General features: G+C 50.1%; 1 protein-coding gene across 1 annotated transcript; it reads right to left on the reverse strand.

Moving 5' to 3' along the window:
• Positions 1-2,393: 2,393 nt before the first annotated feature.
• Positions 2,394-10,373, reverse strand: MUL1 (mitochondrial E3 ubiquitin protein ligase 1). The gene is made up of 4 exons (XM_075551536.1): positions 10,158-10,373; positions 5,160-5,247; positions 4,620-4,740; positions 2,394-4,071 (listed from the first exon to the last, which is right to left on the reverse strand). The coding sequence occupies exons 1-4, from the start codon at positions 10,275-10,277 to the stop codon at positions 3,342-3,344; spliced, it is 1,059 nt and encodes a 352-aa protein (XP_075407651.1). The 5' UTR covers positions 10,278-10,373; the 3' UTR covers positions 2,394-3,341.
• Between the last annotated feature and the right edge of the window lie 17,353 nt (positions 10,374-27,726).

The raw sequence follows: 27,726 nt of genomic DNA on the forward strand, positions 1-27,726 counted from the left end.
CTCTCGTCAGCCCAGAAACACATGGGCCCTATAGGACAGAGAACTACCCCATAGGGTTTCCAAGTCTGTTCATCTTTACAGAAGCAAGCTACCACTAGGGCTCCTTTATAGATATATAGATGTGTGGGTAGGGGGTATACTTACCAAAACCAAACTTACTGACATCAAGTCAACTCTATGACCCTATGGACAGAGCAGGATTGTCCCTGTGGGTCTCTCAGGCTTATAGAGTAGAAAGTCTTATCTTTCTCCCTAAGAATGACTAGTAGGTTTTAACTGCTGACCCAAAATGCCGTGTGTGTGTGTGTGTGTGTGTGTGTGTGTGTGTGTGTGTGCCTCAGAGAGCAGGGGGTGGGGAGATGGGACCTCAGAGGGGCACCCCGCCTGGGAGGTTTTCTGGAAGCCATAGCTAGCACTGAGTGAGTCCATATTAAGTGGTATGATGGTCAAGTGCTCGGCTGCTAAAAGGTTGGTGGTTCAAGGCCACCAGCTACTCTGTGATGAGCTCCAGTAAAGATCGCAGTCCAGGTATCTGTATGGACAGCTCTACTCTGTCACATGGGGTCACTCTGAATCGAAGTCTATCTGGAATGACTGGATGGCACCTAACAATGGGCATTAACATGGTAAAGGGGTGGGGAGGTCAAAGCCTGGTGTGTGAAGAACAGCTTAGGTGCAGGGGCTGTGGTGAGACAGAGGGATGTGCAGAGGCATGGTGAGGGATGGACCACGCAGGGCTCCGTAGACCGTGGCAGGGGAGGTGCTGCTCAGAGACAGGGGCTCTAGGGAAGGGCTTTAAGCAGAGGAACATGGTCAAGGCTGTGATTTAAATAGATCCTTTAAGGGGGGGAGGTGTCCCCATGTGTGCCCCACCCCCTTCAGCAATGTCACACTGACCTTGGCTAACGGTCAAACTCCACTTTACCCAGGCCATCTCAAAAGTCCCCCCAGCTGCAACATTGTGTGAGTCAGTGTTTCCAAGGGCACCAGTGAAGCGGGCTCGTCTCCTTAGGACCAGTGAAGGCATAGCTCCGGGGCCCTGGGAGAGCACCTCCAGCCACAAACCAGACCCTCAGCAACATATGCAAGTGCCGAAGGCCAACTTGACTGGCTCTCCCTCTGGGCAGTCCCAGGTCCCTCGGGCTCAATGGCAGCCATCACTCAGCCAAGCTTTCCATAGCCAGCGCCGAGTGGCAAAGGGTTCCAACAAGGTTGCGCCGGGCTGCATTTGCAGTTTCAGGTGGCATTCGAATGACGAGTCCAGAGTGCTGTAAGACTCCAACCTGTACCCAACTGCGATAATCGGAGAAGCCACCAAGCCCAGCTGCCACCCAAAGGCAGCCAGCAAGTGTGGCTGGTGCTGGCCTGAAGATGCGCTCTACCTCACTGCCTCAGTTGTCTGTGGACAACTCTAAACACTTGGGTCTGATGGGAATAAAGGCACACGGTGTAGCTCTAGTCAGCCCTGTGCAAACCCATAATGGGGAGGAGGGCCCCCTTTCCCAGCCATCATCTTCCTGACGTTGGGACCTTGTGTGACTTCTGGGCCCCACATGGGCCGCTCGGCTCGACTCAAAGGGTGTAAGAATTAAAGTCTGCCCAGGATTTGCGTTGGTCTGGGACAAGGCAGGCCTTCCTACTTTTTAAATTTCTGGAATCAGATTGACTTACTCAACCTATTCATGGACTGGTGAGTTACCATAGGAACCCATCTCGGGTGCTCACTTAAGACCTCCACCCCCACCCCCCAGGAGGGCAGTTCACAGGAATCACCCTTTTCCTGACCTCCCCACCCCAAGCTTCTGGATTTAACACCAGGGTCCTCACCCCTTGCTAGGGGTGCAGTTGCCTGGATTCCGCTCCTCAGCAAAGTACTGTGGTTCCTGTACAGGCAGACGGGCCCACTGTTGAAAGTGAAACCCCAGGGGGTCAGGTGCACTGCTCCTTGGAAACACATGGTTGGTAGGACCTGGAGACCACCTGAGGGTAGTGGTTTGGTCTCAGCACCTCGTTGGGCAGGCCACAGCAGCCTTACCACCCACGCTGCCCCATCATCCACAGCAGGGCTGCTTCCTCCCCCGACAGTGCTGCTTGCAGGATCACTGTGAAGGAGTACCTGGGAGACCCCAGGTTGGCAGTGGGTGCTCCCTAGTCAGCCGTCTCCCAGCCCCGCCCACTCTCACACTCTCTCCAGGTGCAATCTGCCGCCCTGGCCTCAGCAGGTCTCCTCACAGCTGGTGTAAGCGGCCAGAGATGCTGGGCCATGGTAAGGGGCACCCGTGTCAGGGTTGAGAGATCACGTGGAGACCTCAAAGCCTGCACTTCAGTCTATCACGGCAGGGACCCGGCGACCAACGGCCTGGCCCTTTTCTATGAACAAAGCGAGACGAACACTTGGTTTGGACATTTCATTTGTACTGTCCCCGCTGGACGCTGCATAGTGCTAGAGCAGCCACCAAGAAGCCCTCTTCTGCCATTGCACAGAGGACCCCGGGGACCACTATTCCAAGACCCAAAGATGGGGAGGGGGAAACGAGCCGTGTGTATGGCCTCTGAGCATGCATCCCCCCCACCTCCCCCGCACCCCAGGCTGGGGAAGGGCAGGCGGAGGGGGGCCTCTGCTCATGTCGCTGGTTGGCCACAGCCCTGGAACGCAGGTGAGGCAGCCTCGTTCAGAATGCCTCCTTTGAGTGGTGAGGCCTTTCCAGGCCAGGCTTGGGCTGGGACCTCAGGAGACAGGCAGCCCTCGACACCTGTAGGCCCCAAGTGTCTGCTCACTGCCCGTCGGCCGTCACTCCGGCTTCCCCTCACGTGAGTGGGAGACCGCCACTCGGTGGACGGCAGGTGTGCAGCATTTCACCCGCCTGTGTCCCTGTGCACACTGAGCAGCAGGGAGGCAGGCTTACGTGTCCCACCTGAAAATGGTGAAGCACACATTTTTCTGGCTTCTAAGCAAAAGATGGACAGACTAGGACGAAGTGTCTTCAGTATCAGCTTAACAGGCACTCAGCCCCTCAGACCCGCCTGCACCCCCCACCCCCTTGGCCTCGGCCCACCACACGTCCCCAAGCCAAAACAGTCCTGCAGACAAGGCCAAAGGCAGGGGAGCAAGGCGCTGCAGGGCATGGGCTCACTTCCCTAGTTCCTGGGAAGGGCTCTCCCTTGGGTGGGCAGGCCACCTGCTGTGTGACTGGATAGGAGGGTCGGTTCCCCCCCTCACACCTGGAGACCGACAGTCACCCCCATGCCGCTCTCATCAAGGTCTTGGATCAAAGTCACTGAAAGGGGATGGGGTGGGTGGGTGTCACTTCCAGAGCTGGCAGCCTGGCGTCAAAGGTCAACTAGCTGTTGTACAGGGGGACTACGCGGGTGATCTCCCGCCTGCAGACAGGGCACCTCTTGGGCTCCGGCAAGGCCTGGTAGCACTCGGCGCAGGAACAGACGTGTCCGCACTCCAGGAAGACGCAGGACTTGAAGCTGCTCAGACACACGACGCAGGCGCTCTTCAGACTCTCCCTGTCCTCGGGCGCAGCGCGCCGCAGCAGCTGGGCCTCGTGCTCCTGGAACTCCTCCTGCCGCTGCCGGAGGCGCAGCCGCTCCTGCCGCTGCTGGTACTGCTTTCGGAGGATGAAGAAGAGGGTGGCACAGGCGGCAAAGCCAAACACCAGTGTCAGGACCTTCCAGAGCCTGACGCTGGACTCCTGCCTCTGCAGCAGGCTGTCGAAGTCCTGGCTGCTCAGGTAGTACTGCATGCCCTGCTTGGGGGGCTGGAGGCGGATGGAGTTGTGGTCCAGGACCAGCTCCCCCACCCCCGTGATGGTGGCCCCGACCTTCAGCATCTCCTCTGTCTCCTGGATGCCTTTGGGCCGCTCCCCGCTGATGTAGTGGCCGATGGCATCTGTGAAGGACTGCACCGAGGGGTGGAACTTCTGGTACACAGTCTCCAGGCCCAAGTCCACCGAGTCCAGGGGCTTCAGCACTCGGATGGCCACGTCCAACCCGTCCTCATGGGGCACCAGGTCAAAGGGCACCGTGTTGGTTCTCTGATGGATGATCTTTGAGTAGTCGTTCCTAAAAGGAGTTGAGAACTCAGCTAAAACAGGACTGCAAACCCCCAGGGAGAGATGAGAGCACCCCAAGGAGGTTGGGGGGGCAGAATGAAGTCTGAAATGATGAACAGGGAGCCCCAATTTTTCAGGTCATCTGGTGCTGTCAGTAGGCCCACAGGTGCAGTCAGAAAAGGCCTGCATCACGGGCTTCCCTCTGCTGTACGTAACTAGCCAAAAGCAAACCTCCAGGACCAGCTGGGAAAAGGGCACTCCCTGGGACGGCTCCCAAATCACTTCACTAAATCCACAAATCAATGTTTCTCAACTTCCCTGCGGGTAAGAATCACCCAGAACAGGGTAAAGTCACAGACTGGGTCTGGAAAGGAGCCCAGGCATACGCGCCTTAGGAAGATGCCAACAGGGAGCTGATGTGAGAGGTTCACAGACCACACACCAGAAAGTCATCAGTGAGCAAGGAGGGCCTGGCCAACAGCCTGCTCCAGGGGACATGGGAGACACGGCACCAGGCCCAGGGCCGCAGCATTTGGACAGTGGGGAAAGAACACTCACCAAAGGTTGGTGGTTCGATTCCACACCATCTTGTGCTCCTGCAGTGTCAGGCGCTGAATCACCCCTTTGCAATTTTCCACAAATTGACTGTTGAGTGTTTCTTTCACCGATCGCACAGCGCCTGCGAGGAAACAAGGGGATGTTTCTGAATAATGCCCCACCTCTCTTTCAAGGCTAAAGCTGGGTTTTAGCTTGAGTTAGTGTGACTAATAAAAATGATGACGTTTCTACTACTATAAGTTACATCTGGGGGGAGATGCTGCAAAGCACTTTACACAGATCACGTCATCTAAGTCTTCCGGCAATCAGCAAGGTAGGTGCTATCTTAGAGCTGGGGGAACTAGCAGGAGTTTGGGAAGTCTTGATCATTCCCCAGGACCGCACAGCAACAAGTCAGATCTCTGTGACTCCAAGCCCCATTTCTGGACTCCTGCCCACTGCTTCAGTGCCACCAAAAGCCCTTGGTGCCAGTCAAGCAGAGCCTTGCTAACCTCTTAGACAAAGGGATCCGTTTTTACTTTACCAGAAAATAAGCATTACCTTCGATCACAGCGTAGGGCACACATTTTCCTGGTGCTTCCAAAAGAATGCTCTTTAGGTCTTCACCCAAGTGGATTTTTTTGGCTCCCTAAAGGCAAGGAGTGTATTAAATGAGCTTCAGCTGACAGGTTCTAGCAACCTTAAAGGACAAAAGAGGAAAAGACAGAACTTTGCCCCTGTTGAGAAAGCGAGGAGCGTGGGCTTGGAGGAGCCCTTGGGGTGTGGGGCGGGGCAGGCAGGTTCCACAGGGATTGGGCTGCTAACGGCTTTCGACTCCTGCAAGGATTCCGTCTGGGGAACCCACAGGGGCAGTTTTCCTCTGTCCTGTTCAGGTCGCTATGAGTTAGAATGGAGACCACAAAGACTTCCAAAGCAAAGTCTTACCAAGATTAGAGGCTGAACAGGCATGGTGCGGGGCTCAGATAGCCCCAGGGAGTAGGGTACGATGCCCACTTCCTCCATTCAAACAAGCTCACTGCCACCATGTCAATTCCATATCATAGGTAGGACAGAGAACTGCCCCCCATGAGTTCTGAGGCTATAACTCTTCTTAAATTTTTTTTTCCAAGTAATTTTATTGGAGGCTCTTACAGCTCTTATCATAACCCATCCATCCATCCACTGTGTCAAGCACTTTTGTACATCGGTTGCCATAATCATTTTCAAAACATTTTCTTTCTACTTGAGCTTGGTATCAGCTCATTTTGCCCCCCCCGCCCCATGAACCCTTGTGAACCCTTGATGATTTAAAAATTATCGAGGAGGGAGGGGGGAGAAATGAGGAGCCACTACCAAGGGCTCAAGTAGAAAGAAAATGTTTTGAAGATGATGATGGCTGTATGGATTGTATTAAGAGTTGTACAAGCCCCCAGTAAAATGATTTTTAAAAGATGATGATGGCAACAAATGCACAAATGTGCTCGACCCAATGGATGGATTGTGCTAAGAGCTGTATGAGCCCTCAATAAAATGACTTGAAAAAACGACGACCAAAATCCTCACAACTGGACCAATAGGACTGGACAATAAATGGAGAAAAAATTGTTCTCACGGAGTTCATTTCTTTGGATCCACAATCAATGCTCCCAGAAGCAGCAATGGAGAAATCAGATAACATACCTCACTGGGCGCACCTGCTGCCAAAGGCCCCTTCAGAGTATGAAAGAGCCAAGCTGGCCTTTTGAGAACTAAGGTACATCTGACTCAAGCCACGGTATTTCCAATCACCTCGTATGCCTACGAAAGCTGGACAATGAATACAGAAGACCAGACAAGAATTCGTGCACTTGTGTTATGGTATTGGTGATGAAAGTACCAAGGACTGACAGAAGAATAAAAAATCTCTCTTGGAAGAAGTACAGGCAGGCTGTTCCTTAGAAGCAAGTGGTGCCCAGCAATCAAAAAATATAGCTTCTGGGGTCTTAAAGGCTTGAAGGTAAACAAGTGGCCATCTAGCTCAGAGGCAGCGGGGCCCACATGGAAGAAGCACACCAGCTGGTGTGATCACAAGGTGTCGATGGGATCAGGTATCAGGCATCATCAGAACAAAAAATCTTGCCATACTGAATGTTGGGGGAGTGCAAAGTGGAGACCCAAAGCCCATTTGGAGGCTACTGAAGAGCCCCTTGCTGAGAGGTCTCGGGGAGGAGATGAGCCAGTCAGGGTGCAATGTACTAATGATGAAACATACAACTTTCCTCTAGTTCCTAAATGCTTCCTACCCCCACCCCATCCCACCCCACCCCACCTATCATGATCCGAATTCTACCTTGCAAGTCTGGCTAGACCAGAGGATGGACACTGGTACAGATAAGAACCGGAAACACAGGGAATCCACGGCGGATAATCCCTTCAGGACCAATGTTGTGAGTGGCAATACTGGGAGCGTAGAGGGAGAGTGGGTTGGAAAGAGGGAACCAATTACAAGGATCTACATGTGACCTCCTCCCTGGCAGACGGACAACAGATAAGTGGGTGAAGGGAGACGTTGGACAGGGCAAGACATTACAAAATAATTTATAAATTATCAAGGGTTCATGAAGGAGGGAGGACCGGGGAGGGAGGGGAAAAAATGAGGAGCTGATGCCAGGGGCTTAAGCGGACAGCAAATGTTTTGAGAATGATCAGGACAATGAATGTACAAATGTGCTTTACAGAATTGATGTATGTATGGATTGTGGTAAGATAATCGATAAAAAATAAAATGATAAAAAAAATAGAAGAAGCAAATGGTGACTGTCTCATGTACTTTAGCCATGTTGTTGGGACAAAGCAGTTCCTAGGACAGGACCCGGTGTGTGTGTGTGTGTGTGTGTGTGTGTGTGTGTGTGTGTGTGTGTGTGTGTGTATGTGAGAGAGAGAGAGAGAGAGAGAGAGAGAGAGAGAGAGAGAGAGAGAGAGAGAGAAAGAGAGAGAGAGAGAGAGACACAGTGGCTGCAACAACGAGCTCAAGCACAGGAACCACTGTGAGGACGGGACAGGACCGGGCCGTGTTTCATTCTGTTGTGCGCAGGGTCACTGAGTCAAAACCGACTTGACAGCACCTAGCAACCACCCAGCACTTGAATATCACTTGTTCCCGAGTGTGACGTTAGCTGTAGGATTGTTGTTGTAGATATTCTCTATCAAGCGGAGCAGGTTCACTAACAACAGGTTACTTCTGCAACTGTTGGCCTCTGACAAGCTCTATCTCCAACACTTCTACCAATTCCATTTCCAATCTGCTGTGCTTAGGAAACTATAGACAACCACAAGAAATTACTAATAACAGTGATACATACTTCCTAAGTACTGATGTGCTAGGCGCAGTGGGAGGTGTTAGGAAATTCAGGGACAGATACAGGACAGTCCCTCTGTTCCCAAATAATCTTTGAAGAAAGCCAAAAATGTCACTTTAGTTCTGGACATGGAGGAGGGGGCTTTAAAAATTCATGGAAAATCCACTATGGTTTCATTCCATTTTCCCACGAAGTTTTTGAAGTCCCCTGATGTGTCAGTGAGGAGCCCCGGCGGCAGCACAGTGACACGTGTGTGGGGCTGAAGGAGAAAGACGCGGTGATTTGCTTCTGCAAAGGTAACACCCAAGAAAACCTGATGGGCCGTGTGATGGCTTCTCTCATGGGCTCACGGTGAGTCAACAAGTTTTAAGTTACTCCAACACAGAGAAGGACAGGAGCAAGGTCCATTAAAAACTGACTCATGACCTACACTGAGAAGCTAAGCACTAACAGCCCACCATGTATCTGCTCCTTTATTATCTGCCTCCTTCCACTGGACTAGGAGGGCTAGCACCTTGTCTGGCCCTGATCCCTTGGCGCTGGGCACATGGCTGACACACAGCAGGCCCACGGGGTTTTATGCAGATTACATGTCCCCGCAGGTCTGAAAGAACCCAGCCCAGCGGCTGGCAGAAACACGCACTCCCGTCACTGAACACGCACAAGCAGGACGTCATAGGGCCCGGGGAAGAAACTGAAATCTAAGCCTCCCAATTCCCTTTCCACCCCACTCAAAACCAAGCTCCCTGCCACCGGTTGATCCTGACGCGTGGGGACCTGACAGGGGAGTAGCAATGCCCCTGCGGGTTCTGAGACAGTAACACTTCACGGGAGCAGAAAACTTTTTCACCCACAGAGTGGCTGGTGGTTTCAAACTGCTAGCCTGGTGGTTAACAGCCCATCCCATAACCCACTATGCCACCAGGGCCCCAGTTACTAACTGGAGAGGTTGTTAAGGCCACCCACAAGTGGGTCCTGGAGAATTCAGCATGTCAGAGAATCCCACATCCAGCCAACTTGATGCCAAAGTGATGCGGGTCAGCCACACACATGGCCAATCATGTGGCGATTTAATGAGGCAAATTGGAGGGCAACTGGAATCTCACTAGGACGCCACTTGGATACAAACCCAATAGTTTGGAACGTTGGTTCATTCCTGACAGATTCCAAAACTCCCCTCACAGCAGGGACCCCCCCCCCACATTTTTCCCTAAGCCCTTAGTGAAAGATAATGTAATTGGTCAGGTTTAGGACTCCCTCTTTCATAGAAACAACAATTAGGCCCTAAGCGCTGTACTGAGACATTTCAGCCCCCAAATGAGCCCAGGACATTTGCCGAGCAGCAGCCATTTGTCAGGCACCCAGAAGGAAAGAAGGAAGACCAAGACCTTGTCCCAGGACCTAAGCAGGTGCACGGTGCATGGGCCCGGCTGAATTCACAGGAAAGCAATGCAGTTCATTAGAAAAGAATTCTACAGCTGGATCAAAAGACCAACGTTTCAGTTCCAAGCTAAGCTAGAAGGCCTTTCAATGTGCAATCTAGAGGGAACTGACATTTTATCTATGGGAGCTCCAAGAACTATAAAGAAAAAAAATTAAATCACGCTGGAGATATGTTTTATAAACCATAAAGTGCAGTTCGGAGTTTTACAACGTTTCCTCCTAAAAAGCATCATTTTGACGTTGCATAGTGCAGGGTCTCAAGAAGTCTCGAGGGCTTGTCCCAGGTACTGCATGGCCCGCGCCTTCACCTCTTCCTAGGCTGATATCACCTGAGTTAAAACAGCAAACCCAATTCACCCACTCTTTCCCTGGCGCTCCTTTCCCCTCTTTCCTGCACCACTCGCTAACATATGCCCGCATCTGATGCCAATCGATGTACTTGAGCCTGCCTGCAGGTATGAAAATAGACTCTCCAGGCGCGCTAGGGCTTCCGTCGGTTCATCTTCGGGGCCTGACACACACTAGGTGTTCGATAAACAATTGCCGAATCAATTTTACTCAAGACTTCTTCTGAGTCCCGAGAGAAACTCTGGCGAAGAGGAAACCGTTATCCTCAGACCTGGGGTCGGACGCCCGCTCCGACATTCGCAGGCCGGGTGGTTTCTCCCTGGCAGCTGCTGCCTGTGGCGCGGTGCCCTCGAGGCGGACCGTGGGCTCCACAGGAACGAGCGCCGAGGTCACCCGGCTGGGCCCGGCCCGGCCCCGCCCCCGCACTGACCTTGAGTTCGTGGGCGACCTGGGCCTTCTGCCGGTACACGGAGTAGAGGAAGGCGGTGACGACCGAGCTGGTGCCCAGCAGGATGACCTGGCACAGCGAGGGCCGCCCCCCGCTCTCCATGGCTGCGCCGAGCTGGGCGCGACCCCGCACCGCCGCCTCCCTCCGAGCGGGACCGCACCCCCACGGCCCCAGGCCTCTTCCCGGAAGCCTAGCGCCCGTCGCCCGGTTATGACGCAAGCAGTCGGGACCGGAAGCGGGGCGGGAGTAAAGGGGACCGGAAGTCGCGTTGCCGTGGACGGCGGGCTGCGGGGTTCTCCGAAGCGGTGCCGCTACGGGAGCTTGGACGTGGGCTTCGTTGGTGTGGGGCGCTCAGGAACCGACTCTGACCCCCAAGGGACCCATGATCTTATCCATGTACATGTAAAGCGCTTCCTAGTCTTGGGCCGCCCTCGCAACCGTCGCTGTATTGGGCCCACGGGCACTCCTTGCGAGCCTTCCTGTTTGACGTACTCATCGACTAAGATGCTCTGATCCAGGGCTGCCCCTCCTAATGACAGGTCCCCAGTGCAGGTGACGGAGTCTTGCCATCCACCCTCTCCAGGAACATTCTGGCTGTGCTTTCTCCAAAACAGATTTGTTCTGGCAATTCATGGTGTATTCAGTACTCTTCCCCGGCACCGTGATTATTATTAAAGGTCTCTTCGCCAGTTTTCCGTATCCACTGTCCAGCTTTCACGTGCTTCTGAGACGATGGAAAATACCATGGCTTGGATCAGGTGCACCTTGGTCTTGAGTGGAAGTGGAAACAGTCACGAAGTAGCAAGTGATCTGTAAGCGCTCCCAAACACCCATGGAAGCAGCGATGCGTAAACTGCATGTAGCAGTCCTTTGGGCAAATCTGCTACAAAAGATCTCCGTGTTCAGAGATCTCACTTTTCCCACTTGGACTTACAGTTCACCAGCCGTAGCTGACTGACCTGCATGCCACTGGCCTGAGTCCCTTTTGGTTTCCTGGAGTCACTAGGTTGTTGGTGCTTGAGCTTCAATACAAACCTTGAGCCTTGGGTTTCATTCACTTTACAGAGGAGAAAACAAGTCAAAGAGGGCAGGTAACTTGCTCAAAGTCATACTGCCAGTGAGTGTTAGGAATTTGCCCCACACTAAAGCCCTTAGCTGTAGCCCAAGAGAGATTCACATCACCAAACTAGCCCCTTACTGGGCTGTCACCACATATAACCACATACTGTTTTGGGGGTAATACTTATAGCTATATTTATTGAATGTCTGGCATTACATGTCAGGTAGAGTGTCAAAAAGAGCCCTGGTACTGTGGTGGGTTATGCGTTGGGCTGCTAACTGCCAGGTCAGTGTGTAGAAACCACCAGCCCCTCGCCAGGAGAAAGCTGAAGCTCTGTAGTGCAGTAAAGATGTCCAATCTTGGGAAACCACAGGGCAGTTCTACTCTGCCTGAGGGGGGCTGTGAGTCAACATCAGCTGGAGAGCAGCAAGTGTGAGAGTACCAAATGTTAACAGGCATCATTCCATTTAATCCATCATCACCATAAAGCAGATTACAGAAACATTAGCCAAAAAGAAGTCTCCAGGAATCGACAGAATACCCACTGAAGTGTCTTCATAAGCCGATGAAGCACTGGCAACACTCATTTTGCCCGTGCCAGGAAACGTGGAAGACAGCTCCCTGGCCAACTGACTGGCAGAGATCCATATTTGTACCCATTCCAAAGAAAGGTGACCCAGCAGAATGCACACGTTATAGAGCAATAACATCAATATCTGAAAAATCTTTTTTCCCTGAAGATCAGCAGTTGCAGCGATACATTGAAAAGGAACTGCTAGACCAGTGGTTCTCAACCTTCCTGATGCCACAGCCCTTGAATACAATTGTGGTGACCCCCAACCATCACATTATTTTCGTTGCTACTTCATCACTGTAATTTTGCTACTGTTACGAATCGGGCAGCTCCTGTGAAAGGGTCATTCAACCCCCAAAGGAGTCCCAACCCACAGGTTGTGAACCACTGTGCTAGAAGTTCAAGTTGAATTCAAATGAGAACATGAAACAAGGGCCGTCAGTGCTAATGTCAGATGAATTTTGGCCTAAACCAGAGAATACTAGAAAGATGTTCATTTGTATTTCTTGACTCTGAAAAGGTATTTGTGTGAATCAAAACAAACTATAGATAACCTTGAGAAGAAGGGGAATTCCAGAACACTTCACTGTGTGTGGATCAAGAGGCAGTTGTGTGAATGGAACAAGAGCACACTGCATGTTTTAAAATCAGGAAAGGTGTGTGTCAGGGTTGTATCCCCTCACCATACTCGCTCAATTTGTATGCTGAGCAAATGATCTGAGAAGCTGGATTATATGAAAGCCGGTGATATGCAGATGACACAACCTTGCTTGCTGAAAGTGAGGAAGACTTGAAGCCCTTGCTGATGAAGATCAATGATTGTAGCCTTTAGTATGGATTACAACTCAATATGAGGAAGACCAAAATACAACTGGATCATTAGATAATAGGATAAATGGGGAAAAGATTGACGTCAAGATTTTTTTCCTTGCTAGGATCCACAATCAACGTTCGTGGAAGCAGCAGTCAGAGATCACCTAGCACCTTGCATCAGTTAGATCTGCTGCACAGACTTCTTAAGAATGTTGGGAAGCAAGGATGTTATCTGAGGACTCAAGTGCACCCGACCTAGGCCATGGTGTTTTCAACTGCCTCATATGCATGTGAAAGTTGGACATGGAATGAGGAAGACCGAAGAAGAATCAGCGCATTTGAATCGTGGTGCTGGAGAAGAATATTGAAAGTTCCGTGGACTGCTAAAAAGACAAACCAATCTGTCTTGGAAGAATTATGGTCACAGTGCTCCTTAGAATAGTCCTTAGAGGACCGTGAAATGGCATTTCACATACTTTGGGATAGGTTGTCAGGAGAGATCAGTCCCTGGAGCAGGACATCCTGCTTGGTAAAGAAGCGGGGCGGCAAAAAAGGAGGAAGGCCCTCAACAAGATGCATCGACACAGTGGCTACAACAATGGGCTCAACGACAAGAACAATTGTGAGCATGGCACATCACCGGGCAGTGTTTCATCACGTTGTGCATGAGACTCGGATCCAAGGGGCTGGCACCACACAAAAACCAAATCCGAGGCTAGAGTGACATCATTTTCCCAGAGTCACACGGCTGGCAGTGAAAGAGACAGGCTTCAAACCTAGATAGACTTTCTTCAGAGATGGTTTCTCTGACCTGTACAGCTGATCTACTTCCTAAAATAGTGAGGTGTCCCCAAATTAGATCCAAATCATCAGGCTGGCCAACCACATGTTTACTGAGCTCCCTCAGGCCAGTTATGCTTTAGATTCTTAGGCCTGCAGGATATACCCAGTGACCAATGTCAGCATGTGTTTAAACATGTCCAAAAACTGCAGGTTGCTCCACAAAACTCAAATCTATTTCTTAAGGTATCCCTTTACTATGGAGTAACTTTTTACCCCATGCCTTCAATGCTCAGAGGCAAACAAGAATGGCTTTCTGTGACCAGAGGCTTAGAATCCCAGAATGTCAACATCCCAGCATATTGGGGATGGTTTTCAACTCAACGGATAGCCAGGAACTTATTTATTTATTTATCATTTTATTAGGAGCTCATTCAACTCTTATCACAATCTGTACACACATCAATTGTTTAAAGCACATTTGTATATTCATTGCCCTAGGAACTTCTTTCAGGACACAAATTTAAAATGAAATCTAACTTTAATTTGTTTTAATGGAGTTTCATCATGAATTGTGCTGACAAAATCGGATGGGTGACAAACTCTCATCTGCTGTGGGTATAAAACTGGACATTGTTTATTGGACATTGTCAAGATATAAAGTACACACATCCTTGGCCTAGCAAGCCCACTTCTAGAAATTCTTCCTACATCAACACTCACATGAGGGCGGCAGATGTGCAGCGTTCCTCGTTGTACCATTGTTTTAATTACAAAAGGATGAACACAGTCCAGCATCGACTGGCCACATAAGCACTGAATTATACATGTATGTGGGGAGAAAACACCCTGCAAAACTGTCTGGGTTTAATGGTATTTATTTTCAAAAGGAGGCAACCACTGTGTGTTTGGTCGCATCTCTCTGCAGATATTCCCTAAAGAACTGATAGTAGGAGTGGCTTCCAGGTAAGGGACCTGGGTGCATAAAGGACAGGGAAGAACGGCTTCTCTTCTGGACCTTTTGAATGTGAATATGTGGTAGACTTCAACTTGATACAATGTGAATTAAAAAGAGAGCGAACATTCCTGTGTTGTCACAACCAACGATCACCTTCTAGGTTCGAGACTGGGCTGAGCACCAGGAGATACTGCTGGTGTGCAGGCTCTGCCTTTGGCTGCTTGGTCTTGTGGGGAGGCAGACAGGGGCCCGTGAAGCAAGGCCAAATGAAATGAAGGCAAGCGAAAGTGCCACTGGAGGGACTGGGTGATTGAGGGGGCTCTTTATTCTGATTCAAACTCACTGCCGTTGCATGGATTTCGACTTACAGCAAGCCTACAGGGCAGGGTATACCTTCCCCCGTGAGTTTCCCTGATTGTGACTGTTTACAATAATGGAAAGCCCCTTCTTTCTCCCTTGGAGTTTCTCGGGGGGGGGGGGGTTGAACTACTGACCTTGAGGTTAGCAGCCCCACTCATAACCCACTAGCCACCAGGCCTCTTTCTGGTGTGAAGTGCCATCAAGTCTGTTCCAACCCATAGCGACCCTGTGCACAACAGAACAAAACCCTGCCCAGTCCTGCGCCATCCTCCAGACATTCCCTCTGTCTGAGCCCATGGCTGCAGCCACTGTATCAGTCCATCTCGTCCAGGGCTTCCTCTTGTACTTTACGCAGCATGATGTCCTTCTCCGGGGACTGGCTCCCTGACAACATGTTCAAAGGAGTCCTTTCAGGGAAGGCTTAATAGGGAAGAAAGAATTGAGGTGCTGTCAACAGAATGGGGTGTGCAAACATTCCAGTGCTCGCTGCTAGTGGAAAGGGGGGACAGGAGTCCGTGGGCAAGAACCAGAAGGAGGGTGCATGGGAGCCCGGCTGTGGTGGGAAAGGCCTCATGCAGAAGGGACAAGAGGAGCAGAAGTGTAGAGCTGCCCAGAGTGGGCCCGGGTAGCAGGAGCCCAGAACCTGGGACAGAGAGCAGTGAGCACACTTGAAAGAGACTGGGAGCCATAGCCTGTGGAGCCTTGATGGCAAGTCAGGCTTTGAACTTCCATCGCTTGGGGATGGGAGCCCATCGAGCTTTGAGAGGACCGGCAGGGCGTGGTCTTACGTGTGTTTTCATCATCAGAATGCCCCCATCCTTGGGTCAGAGGGGGAGAAGGAACAGCAGAAGGGCCGCAGAACTCAAAATGAGGGGGTGCAGATCCATGAGTGGTCTTGTTCCCACACCGACTATTCTGAGCCCTTGCTTCCTCTCATCAAAGCCTTCCTTTGATGGCTTCCTTGAGAGCTCATTAAAAGACCATCACTCCTACAGCCACGCTGGTTTTAAATAGCCCCAGCTGCTTCTTCCTTCCTCTCTTCTTCTTTTTCCCTTTTTGGCCAAAGGGTTGCAGTCCCTCATTAGCCATGCGGAGCACAGTCCTTTGGGGACATTCTGAAACTTAGATCATGTGGACCTTGTTAGGAGCAATGAGATTCAGGCAATGCCAGCCGCAGCCACATGTCGCCCGGGGAACCCTGCCCAGTCCGGAGTGGCTGTCCTCACTGAGTCACAAGTTGAGGATGACTTGGGGAAAGGGAGGTATGATGAGGACCCAAAAGGGACAAGACCACCATTGGAACCTTGAGCTCCCGACTTGGTTCCCCTTCACCAAACTCACCTCCATGCTGACTCACAGCACCCACTGTGGGTGTCTGAGACTGCAACTGTTTACAGGAGTAGAAAGTCAGTCTTTCTCCCGAGGAGCTGCTGGTGGGTTCAAACTGCCTACCATGAGGACCATATCCCAAACCATAACTACTGCACTCCCAGGCCTCCTTCAGGGGGTGAGGCATGATGCCCTCTCCAGCTGTCCAGCCAGCATGACACTTGAGTCCACAGGCCCTTTGACAGCAGGCGCCTTGGCTCCAGCCACTGACATTACGGCAATCAGGAACTACACAAGATGGTACCGATGGCATTTGAGGTTGTCACCTGTTTCCTCCCAGAACTTTCCCAGGGGAGCCCCTAACATAAAAATCACAGCTCAAGTCACGGGACATACTCAGCCGATTTTTACTGAGCCTCTATGCCACTCTCCTGGATTCACAGTGGAGACGCAAGGACAACGTCCCAGACATGCTCCCGGACCTCAGGGAGAGCACAGAGGCACTTGAACTTAAACTCATCTATTTCTGAAAATCTGCGAAGGCCTTATGAAATGTAAAATGCCGTGAAACAAAAATATCAAAACTAAGTCTAGAACAACAAGAACAAACAAACAGCGGAGGGGGTTTCCGAACCCACATGGGGCCTGGCCCCTCCCCAGACCAAGACCCGCTGCCATGAGTCGATTCCCATTCAAGGTGACCCTGTGGGCTCAGTGTGAAACTGCTCCGTCTGGTTTTCATTGGCCGGTTTTTTGGAAGTCGATCACCTGGCTTGTCCTCCGCAGCACCTCTGGGTTCACTCAAACTTCCAGCCTCTCTGGTAGCAGCCGAGCATGCCAACCATTTGCTTCCTTCAGAGACTCCCATAATTTCGCTGGCACCAACTTGGATGTCCCCAGCAGCGGAGGCTACAAGAAGGTGCGTTAGGGTACAATGTAGTAGAGAAGATGGGTCATGCACCTGAAAGATGAGCATTCGGGGCAGTGTGTGAAAGGGCTTAAAGAAGAGGGAGGGCCTACGTGGTCCATAGGTCAGGGGCTGGTCAACTGTCCATCCCCAGAAGCTGCGCCCGGATGCCCGCAGAAGGGTGTGGGCTTTGAGGGGTTCCCTTGCCAAGTGGGTTGCACCCAGGGAGGTCACTCGCTCAGTCTCCTCTGGAACGGTGGCACCTACTGTCCACTGACGGGCAAAAGGTTCCAGCCCCAAAGAGGCAAAGCACGCTGGGCCTGAGGCTGGGCACCCTGGCCGCCTCGCCAGTGCCGCAAAGGAGTCATTGCCTCACTCTGAAACTCTTCCACACAGTGGACAATGGATTGGCACGCTTGGCTGACGCACAATAAACTCCACACTTGCAGCGTAGGCCGTGATCTGTATGCACACCTGGGAAAGGGAGCTTGGTGGCCCAGGAGTTAGGCACTCAGCTCTGCACTGAAAGGTCGGTGGTTCAAACCCACCAGGTGCTCGGAGGGAGAAAAAGGTGGCAATCAGCTCCCATAAAGACCACCGTCTTGGAAACACAATGGGACAGTTCCACCCTGCGCAGTAGGGCTGCTTACTCAATATTGGGCAGTGGGATTTGGGGGTGGGGGACTATACCTGGGAGAACATCTCCACACCCAGATCCTTAACAGCGTCCCTAGTTGCTTCCTGGGAAAAATCTTGTCTTCCTTCCAACCACCAGCCCATCGCTACAAATCCACTGGTATGTTCTAAAGCCTTACGCAAATAGAACCAGACCGCATGGAAGCTTCCTCTGGCTTCTTCCACTCAGCATTACTTTGAGATTCACCGTGGGGTTGCATGTATATTCCCTGCTTTCCCTGTGTAACGGATGACTGGTATTCTACTGTGTGGACCAGTGAAAACAGTACGTCCTTGACAACTAAAGAGGTCAGCTCTTTGTCGAGAGAGGGAGGGAATGGCTTTTTCTTTTTCTTTTTTTTGGGGGGAATGGCTTTTTCAAACCAGTCCTCAGTTGCAGAGGATGGCGTTGGCTGTCGCGGAGCAGTTTTGTGGCCAATATGTCATTTGCAATCTCGCCAAGAAGCCTAGAAACACGGGTCTTTGGGGAAAGAGAAACACTGAGATTAAACATCTACCGCCACTCCTAGTGGCCGGCTCCCTGGGGAAGCAAGCGGATCGGTGTGTGTGTGTGGGGGTGGGGGGGGTGGGGGGGGGTTGTTGCTGGGAGATGCTTACAGAGAAGATGCTCAGAACGCAGAGGTCTTGGAGCGCTGTCCAAGCTTCGGGGGAGGTGGGGGGTGGGATGGGGCTGTTAAATTTTAACATAGCATACCACGATTTTTTATCCATTCATCTGTTGATGAATGTTTGGGTCCCTCCCCCACTCCCAGTCCCTAACTACTGCAAATAAAACTGCTAAGAACATGCATGTGTAAGTCTCCGGATGGACATGTGTTTTCACTGATTCCGTTCCTAGGCCTGGGATGGCCGATGCCTGCGGTTGATGAATGTTGGACTTTCTACGAAACTGCCAGTTTCCCAAAATTGGTATCCATTTCTATTTCCGCCGGAAATGGCTGAGAGTTCCCGTTCCTCCGCATCGGCTGGAGATGGGCAGACTTTGGATTTAAAAAATTCTCACTGGTGTGGAATGGTATCCCCCGTGGCTGTAATTTGCATTTCGCGGATGACTAAGGATGTTAACCCCCTTCTCCCAGTCTTAGTTGCCCTCCGTATATCATCACTGGTGAAGTAAGTATGTGTTCAAATCTCTGACCCATTTTAAAAAGCAGGTTCTGTTATTTTCTGAATTCTGACAACTCCCTTGCACACTCTGGATACAAGTCCCTTATCAGGTAAATAATTTGCAAATATTCTCTTCTACTCTCTGGCTTAATATTTCTTTCTATTAAGTATCTTTTGAAGAGCAAAACCCAACCCAACTCACCGCCATCGAGTCGATGCTGACTCACAGCGAACTTATAGGACAGGGTGGGACTGCGTCCGTGGGCTTCCAAGACTGGAACTTTTTTTTTTAACATTTTATTAGGGGCTCTTATCACAATCCATACGTATACATACATCAATTGTATAAAGCACATCTGTACATTCTTTGCCCGAATCATTTTTTGCCTTTTCTTTTTTTGCATTTCATTAGGGGCTCATACAATTCTTATCACAATCCATACATATACATACATCACTTGTATAAAGCACATCCGCACATTCCCTGCCCCAAACATTCTCAAAGCATTTGCTCTCCACTTAAGCCCTTTGCATCAGGTCCTCTTTTATTTTCCCCTCCCTCCCTGCTCCCCACTCCCGACTGGAACTTTTTTTTAACAGTTTTATTAACACTTTACCCACACGCCATACAGTTCAATAATTCAGTTCTATCAAGAAGAGGACTTCAGCACCTTTCAGGAGTGGAAGGCCCTGTGTTTCTCCCTTTTCAAGAGTGGAAGATCTTAACTTTGATGAAGTCCATGTGATCAATTTCTCCTTTCAAGATATGTTTCTTGCTGTGGCCCCTGAAAAATCTCTGCCTCCTCTCGGGTCAGTGAGATGTTCTCTGCTTTCTCCACGACGTCTGATCATGTCAGCTCCTACAGGTCCTTCTCCGACCCACCCTGAGCTGACGGTTGAAAGTAGCACACAGGCACAGAACTTCACACACACCCTCTCCTTCGTCCTCCCTACCAAATGCTTTTATCCCATGCACAGAGGAGGAATGGGGCTCAGCAAGGTGAACTTCCAGGATGCACCCGCCCCATTCCCCAGACCTATATGCTAAAGCAACTTCATGGCTGACCGGAGTACTTTCCTACCCTGAAAGGACACACGTTCCTCCCATTCAAAGATTTCATCAGTTAACAGCACATTTAGGGGATCTGGTCTGGAAGGCAGGAGCCCTGGGTTCTAACCCAGGCCAATGTTTGTCTCACCTATGGGAAAAAAATTAAAATGGTGTGAAAATAATTTCTAAGGGGCCTTTCATCTCTACATTCTTTTTTTAAAGCATAGTGTTTTATTTATATTCATAAGAGGGTTATCACTAAATATCTACTTTGATCAATGCATAATTTAAAAAATCATTTTATTGGGGCTCATACAATTCTTATCACAATCGACACATACATCAATTGTGTAAAGCACACTTATAAATTCGTTGCCCTCATCATTCTCAAAATTTGCTTTCCCCTTGGGTTCCTGGAATCAGCTCCTCATTTTCCTTTACAGCCCCTCCCTCTCTGCTCCCACTTCCTTCATGAACACTTGATAATTTATAAATTATTATCTTATCTTATCTTACACTGCCCGGCATCTCCCTTCACCCACTTTTCTGTCCCCCATCTCCCAGGGAGGAGGTTATATGTAGAGCCTTGTGATCAGTTCCCCCTTTTTACCCACCCTTCCCTCCCAGTATCTGCACTCTTACCACTGGTCCTGAGGGGTTCATCTGTCCTGGATTCCCTGTGTTTCCAGTTCCCATCTGTACTGCCCAGAAGCAACAAAGCCCACATGGAAGAAGCACACCAACATGTGTGATCATGAAGGGTTGAGGGGACCAGGTATCAAGCACCAAAGGCGGGGGGGTGTGTGAAATCACATCATTGTGAATGAGGGGAGCGGGTGATGGGGACCCAATGCCCATCTGTAGACAACTGGACATCCCTTGCAGAGGGGTAGTAGGGAGGAGATGAGTCACTCAGGGTTCAGTGTAGCAATAATGAAATTCACAACCTTCCTCTAGTTCTTAAATGCTTCCTCCCCCCACTATCATGATCCCAATTCTACCTTACAAACCTGGTTAGACCATCTCTACATTCTATGGTGCAGGGTTGGGATCTTCCCAGGAATGTCTATTGCAGACATTGTGGCAGTGGATACTTTTAGCCACACGGAGGCGACAGAAGCACAAGACAGAGGCAAGAAAGGGAGGGGTGGGGCTTGGGAAGAAAGGTGTGGGAGAACAGGGCCAAGATCTTCAGCTTTGCAGAGTACTGCGGCTAACCGATGCCCCTCAGTGGGGTGTGTCCTGGGCCCTGTCACCTCTTCCGACCTTTACTTCGGGCCTGAGAAGTACAGGACCCCCTAGTGATGACCCCTGGTTGGTGGGAGGCCTCAACAACCTGTGGGACAGGTGAGGGTGAGTAGCCTGGGGGTGTGAGAGGCTGGGGGAGTGAGATGCCCTAAATCTAGGGCAGCTGTGCCATTGGCTAGGCGCGCAATCTCTGGGCAGCACCAGCCCCTCGCTGAGTCTCAATTTATCATCTGTAAAATGGGGAGCTAGATGTACACGATCCCCCAGATGTCTTCTAGATGGGATTCGATTCAAGCCAGTGGGAAAACAGAGGAGGAAACACATTCCCCTCTCCGGGTACCATCTTACCAGTGGGCTCAGTTTCCTTACCTGATGCCCTGCTTTCTGCACAGGGCGGCTGGGATGCAGACAAGCTGGGGGTGGGGGGTGGGGGAGAGCAGGGGGAAGTCACTGGAAACAGGTGAGGAATTCTCTGCTTAATTATTATTTGTGTTCTTGGCTTACAAAATGTAGGCAAGAGAGCTGGTGAATTTGGACAAGACTTGTTTTTTAACCAGCTGAGCCTGCTCCTCGTCATTCGGTAGGTTAATATTCTAGAACTTTGGGGGTGGGGGAGACAAATTTCCTGTAGTTATCAGATAAATTTAAAAGTTTAATAATAGAATGATGTGCCGGATAGTAATTGAGTAACACAGGGAAAGCAAATACAGTGATATAGAAATTCAGAGGCGGGAATAGCCTAAGCTTCCATGGTTAGGTCAATCACAGCCACATTTCCAGAAGAGCTGTGTGCTGGGCTCTGGGGTACACATCTTACACGTGGTAATGAACCTTTGGTTAGAAGAGCCGGGGGCTGTCATCCTTCCATTATTATTTCTAAAGTATATTTTATTGTGCTCTAGATGAAGGTTTACACGGAAAAGTAGGGTGTTTTGGGTTGGTTTTCTTTTGGAAAATTAGTTTCCCAGGTAACAATTGTGCTACAAATTGTCCCATGACATTGATTAGGACTTTTGCAGTGTGCCAGCCTTCTCCTCATTTCCATTCTGCTTGTCCTGTTTCCAGTGGTCTAGCTTCCCTCACCCTCTATGTTGTCCCACCATTGCTTTGGGGCAACTGTGGACATGCTTGTCCTGCTGCTGGTGCTGAGTTGATGCTGGCTCATGGCAGTGGGGTGGGTGCAGAGAACTGCTAAGTTGGGTGCAAGGCTGGCACCTTCAGAAGCAGCACCTCCGAGTGAGCTTGAGTCCCCACCCTTTCAGCTAGTTGGGTGCTTAGCTGTTTGTGACCTCTAGGACTCCCCATTCCGGTCATTAATTGTATGTGTACAACTGTTTGTTCAAGGCCACTCACCCTTGATACGCTCTGAACGGAATGAGATCAGGAACTGTATCTGTCCTGTTAATTGTATGGCTATTAGGAACATTAGCTGGTATCTATGACAGGGCTTCAAGAAGTTCATGGACAATTCCTTTATCTTTAATTCTATTTTTCCATGACCTTTTTGAAGTTCCCGTGTTACCACCAGTTGTGGTCAAGTGGACACCAACCCATGGCGCCCCCTGTGCCCCACAAGTGTTCTGTGACTAGTTCTTCAGAGAACCTCGGGGCCTCTCTTCCAAAATGTGTCTGGGTGGAATCAAACCTCCAACCTTGCGGTTAGTAGCCAGCTGCCTTAAAGTTTTGCACCACTCGGGGACGCCTGGTATAGAGTTGTTGTTGGTTGCCATTAAGTGCATTCTGACTCATGGCGACCACCAGGTGTCAGCATGTGTTAGGCTGGGTTCTCTAGAGAAGCAAAAACAGTTGCGCTTGTCTGTGTGTGTCGATAGAGATAGATCAAGACCTGGTGTACGCAGTTGTAGAAGTAGCTAAGTCCAGTCCAGATAAAGTCAAGCGTCTCCTGACTCATGCAACTGTGGAAGCTTCTGAACAGAAAGCAGGGTGTTGAAGCAAAGCGCATGGCCATGGGCTGGTGGATCCAGAGGTAAATGAACGTGAGGTCAGCCAGATGAATCCACTGGTTGTCCGCTGACACCTCCTGGGAGCAGCAGGCAACACAAGATGAGCGAGCCAGACGCTGATGCATGGCTCCAGCAGACGGCACGGGGCCAAAGAGTCTTCGGTTCTGCTCAGGCTCTCTGCCTCGAACAAAAGACCACCCCCATGCCCCCGCCAAAGGAGGTGTCATCAGACTGTGACCTGAAGGATAGGTTGGGCTCCACCCCTCCCTTCCACCAGGAGTGTCTAGTAGACACTGACTCCAGAGCGGTGGTCCTTGGCTATAAGGTGACACAGTGATGGTGCTGGTGGTTGGGAAAACCTGGAGTTCACTGAGTCAGAACTACCTGGATGGCAATTGGTTTGGAATCTTTTTTTTTTTCCTTGAAGACACTGACCTTGATGGCTTTGCTTTTTTTTTTTTTTTTTTAATTGTGGGCTCGGACAACTCCTATCACAATCCATACATCCATCCATTGTGTCAAGCATATTTGTACATTTGTTGCCCTCTTCATTCTCAAAACATTTTCTTTCTACTTGAGCCCTTGGTATCAGCTCCTCATTTTCCCCCGGGTTTGGAACCTTTACAGAAGTAGCTCGCCAGGCCTTTCTTCCAGCGTGTGGCTGGGTGGCTTTGATCCACCAAACCTGTCAGGTAGTTGGACACAAACCAAATGAAGTAACCCTGTTCAAACGCCCTCCCAGGAGGAGAAATCCTTCCACGGTGACTCAGAGAAGGTCATCAAGCCTTGTGTATTAGCCTTGTGTAGAGAAACAAATCCACAGAAACTCATGTATAAGAGAGTTTTATATAAACGGTAAGTACACATCAAGAAAACATCCCAACCCAGTGCTGACCAAGCCCACAAGTCCAACATTAATCCATATGTCCAAAAACAATCCACAAAGTCCTCCTCCATCTCATAAAACACACACTATGACACCGACTGCAGGAGGAAAGCCAAATCAGTGCATGTGTAAGCATCTCAGCACTGGCAGGGGTCTCCACATGGCTGCTCCAGCACCCAGGGCTGCATCAGCATAGGTCCATGGGGCTTCTCCTCAGGGAGAAGGAAGTTTTGCCGAAAGTGAGCCTTGCCAGCTGAAGCAGGGAACTGGCTAAGGCAGCTGCACCCTGGTTCAATCATCAGAAAGCAAGAGACAGGAGAACTCAAAAGGCGAGGCTCACTGAGCCATTTATCCCTCTGCCCTTTAATTAACCGCACATGTGTTTATCGGCCAGGTTGGCACAATAAATTAATGACCTCACCTTGCTTGAACATGTCTCTTGGTCACATACTTACTACCTCGCAAGGCAGACTATTGTCCACCTTTTTTTAATCATCTTATTGGGGTTGTCACAGCTCTTGTCACATTCCATACATCAAGTGTATCGAGCACATTTGCTACCTTCTTATAGCTCTGACACCTTGCCTCTTTATCTCTGGTTCTGTCATTGAGAACGTTTGTCCATCCTGATGAAAGGACTGGACACAGAGAGCCCTTTGGCACCCCTTGTCAGCGTTCTTTGCTGTCTACCAGTCATGAGCCCACCTCCCGCTGATGAAAAGAAAGAGGGAGACATCGTGGTGGGTGGAACTGCTGCAAACGAAGAGCTTTACCTCAGGCTGGGAGGAAGCTGACAATGCTTGAAGCAGGTCGGGAGGAACAGGAAGAGAACATAAACTGTAGACTCGAGAGAGTAAATGCAGAGCCCCTCCTTGGTCTTAGCGAATCATGGTGCTGTGATCCCCCTCTCCAGGGACTGAGTTAAGGGATGGGCACGTAAACCCAGTTCTGACCAAAGAAATGGGAGAGAAAACCTGTTGGGGACTTCAGGAAAAGGTCTGTTCATCAGAAGCAGCAAGTGAAAAAATGAGTACCTTCTCTGACTCTGGTGGAGCTCTCTGGATTCGGAATAGCTGCTGAAGCCATCTTGCTGCTGAGGGGCAAGGCCAGTATTCCGAGAAGGGCAAAGCTGAGAAAATCAAACCAAAGTGGAGCCAGGACGGTAGTCAACCTGTATTCGAAGGCGCTCTGTACCTGACCCTCTTGTTTGTGAGATAAACCTTCCTGTGCACCTTTGGTGTGCACCTTTGGTGAAATTGCCATTGGCAAGCATCAAGAGCATCCGACAGACACACAGATTAAAGCAAAGAAACAAAAAGCTACTCTATATCCTCAAGTATAAGCCGACCCAAATACCAGCCGAGGGACCTAATTTTACCACAGAAACTGCATAAAATATGTGCTGAAAAACTTGGCTTATACATGAGTATATAGGTAATTACATGAATGACAAGTGCAGAAGCACAATCTAACTCATTTAAGCAAGCAATTAGAATTTGTTGATTTATTCCTATGTAATAAGTGTACTCTGGCAGTCGTTACATGTGGGTTATCATATGATCCGCATGGTGGGCAGTTTGAAACCCCCCACCATGCCACTGAAGAAAGACAGGGCTTTCCACTCTCTTAAAGGTACAGTCTCAGAAACCCACAGGGTCATTACTGAGTTGGCATCAACTTGACAGTAGTTCACTAATCTTACATAAAGGAGCCCTGGTGGCAAAGCAGGTTAGGCATTGGGCTGCCAACCACAAGGCCGGCCGTTCAAAACCAGCAGTCACTCCACAGCAGAAAGATGAGGCCTTTTAATCCCCAAGAGTTACAGTCTCAGAAACCAACAGGGACAGTTCTACCCTCTCACTGTGAGTTAAAATCAACTAGATGGGGGTCAGTTAGCGTTTTTTTAAATTTTATTTCTTATTCTATTTTTTAAATCTTCATGTATGTTTCTTGAAGCAGTTCCTGATGAAGATCAAGGACAGCAGCCTTCAGCCCATCCCAATGTCAAGAAGACCCAAGTCCTCACAACTGGACAATAGGCGACAGCATTGAAGCTGCCAAGGATTTCATCGTGCTTGGATCCACAGTCAACGCTCGTGGAAGCAGAAGTCAAGAAATCAAATGACACATTGCACTGGGTAAATGTGCAGCACAGACTTCTTCAAGGTATTGGAAAGCAAGGATGTCGCTTTGAGGATCAGGTGTGCCTGATACAGCCATTGTGTTCTCAGAGGTCTCAGATGCATGCAAAAGCTGAACATGGATCCAAGAAGGCTGAAGAAGAATTGACTTGCACTTGAATTGTGGTGGTGGTGGGAAGTACTGAATATACAATGGACTCCGGAGAAACAAGCCAATGTGCTTTTGAAGAAGGGACAACCAGAATGCTCCTTCGAATGAGAACAGCAAGACTTAGTCTCACTTACTTTGTACATATTCCCTGGAGGGCCCTGGAGAAGGCATCGGGTGTGGTCAAGTAGAGGATCAGCAAAAAGGAGGAGGACCTTCAGCGAGATGGACTGAAGCAGCGGCTGAAACAAAACCATGCCTACTACAGGGAAGATGGTGCAGGCGCAGCCAGGTCTCTTCTGTTACCACCAAGTTGCTAGGGGCCAGGACCAGCGCCAACTCAATGGCAGCTAACACAGTCAGGACTGCACATGCACTCACATGTAGTAGACGTGTGTGTGTGTCGAGTGATGATCCCAAAGCAGGGTCCTGTTCGGTTCACTCCAGCAAACATCTACGGGAAGCCTTCTACACAAGAATCACTCACGGTTCTAGGTTCTGCTTTACTTCAAGTTTCCGTCAGTGTAACAGGAAACCTGACTGTGTTGTAGCCATGCTGCACCACATTCTCTAGTTACTAACTTGTGTTAGAGCCGGGCGTGTTGTTGGCCGTTGGGACAAGAGCTACAGCTTAATTCCTTAGTCCAGGAGCCCACCCACGTCGACCCAGCTGTGTTTCCTTTGGATTTGCTCACTAACATCTAGCTGTACCTTTAGCCTATTTGATCAACCAATAGAATGTTTGTAACTTGCAATTACAGAATCAAAGTAGGGCGTTTATTAGCCAAGCATCCCTTCGGTTACAGGTCACGGAGACTCACCTCAGACCCAGGACTTAGACAGGCCAGCAGGATGCCCAGGGTGCCGTATTGAAGGACACGCTCGCTCGCAGCTCGGGCAAGGGCTTCTTTAAATGTCGCTCCCTACGTGACTCACCTGCCTCACTCCAGTCCCACGTGTGACCCAACTCAAACCGGCTTATGTCAGAGGGAAAGATAAAGACTCACTGTTTTCATTGCCGACTGTGGGGAGGCTGCAGCACACCAAGATTTACTCATTCAAATTCATTGGTATGGGAGCCTGGCTCTCAAGGACTCCTACGAGTCATCATTGTGGGAAACAGAAAGATTTCTGCCAAGTTGTCTCCTCCAAATATGTGCCAAACTTAGCTGCTTGCTACACGTGGTGAATGACTATACACTTGGAGGTCAACAGAAGTAGGTCAGGGGTTATTCTCCCTAAGGGTTATGAGCCATCCAGAGCAAGCAGTCACCACCGTCTATCCCGCAGCAAGTAGGACCCACTCCTTTCTGATTAAACATAGTAGTTGACTGTTTCCTTGCAGGAGACCCCAGAGAGATCAAGCCCGCCCAAGGGTGACCAAGGTTAGGCCGCCATAATGAATCCAGGGTCCGCCCATCTTGTCACATGTATACCTCTACTCCCTCCCATTCCTATGGGCACACCCCTAGCTCATCCCCTTCCTGTCACGCCCATGCCTATCGTACATCCCCTTCCTATGGTGTATT

Source organism: Tenrec ecaudatus, chromosome 1 (genome assembly GCF_050624435.1).
Source record: "Tenrec ecaudatus isolate mTenEca1 chromosome 1, mTenEca1.hap1, whole genome shotgun sequence".
Taxonomy (NCBI): Eukaryota; Metazoa; Chordata; class Mammalia; order Afrosoricida; family Tenrecidae; genus Tenrec; species Tenrec ecaudatus.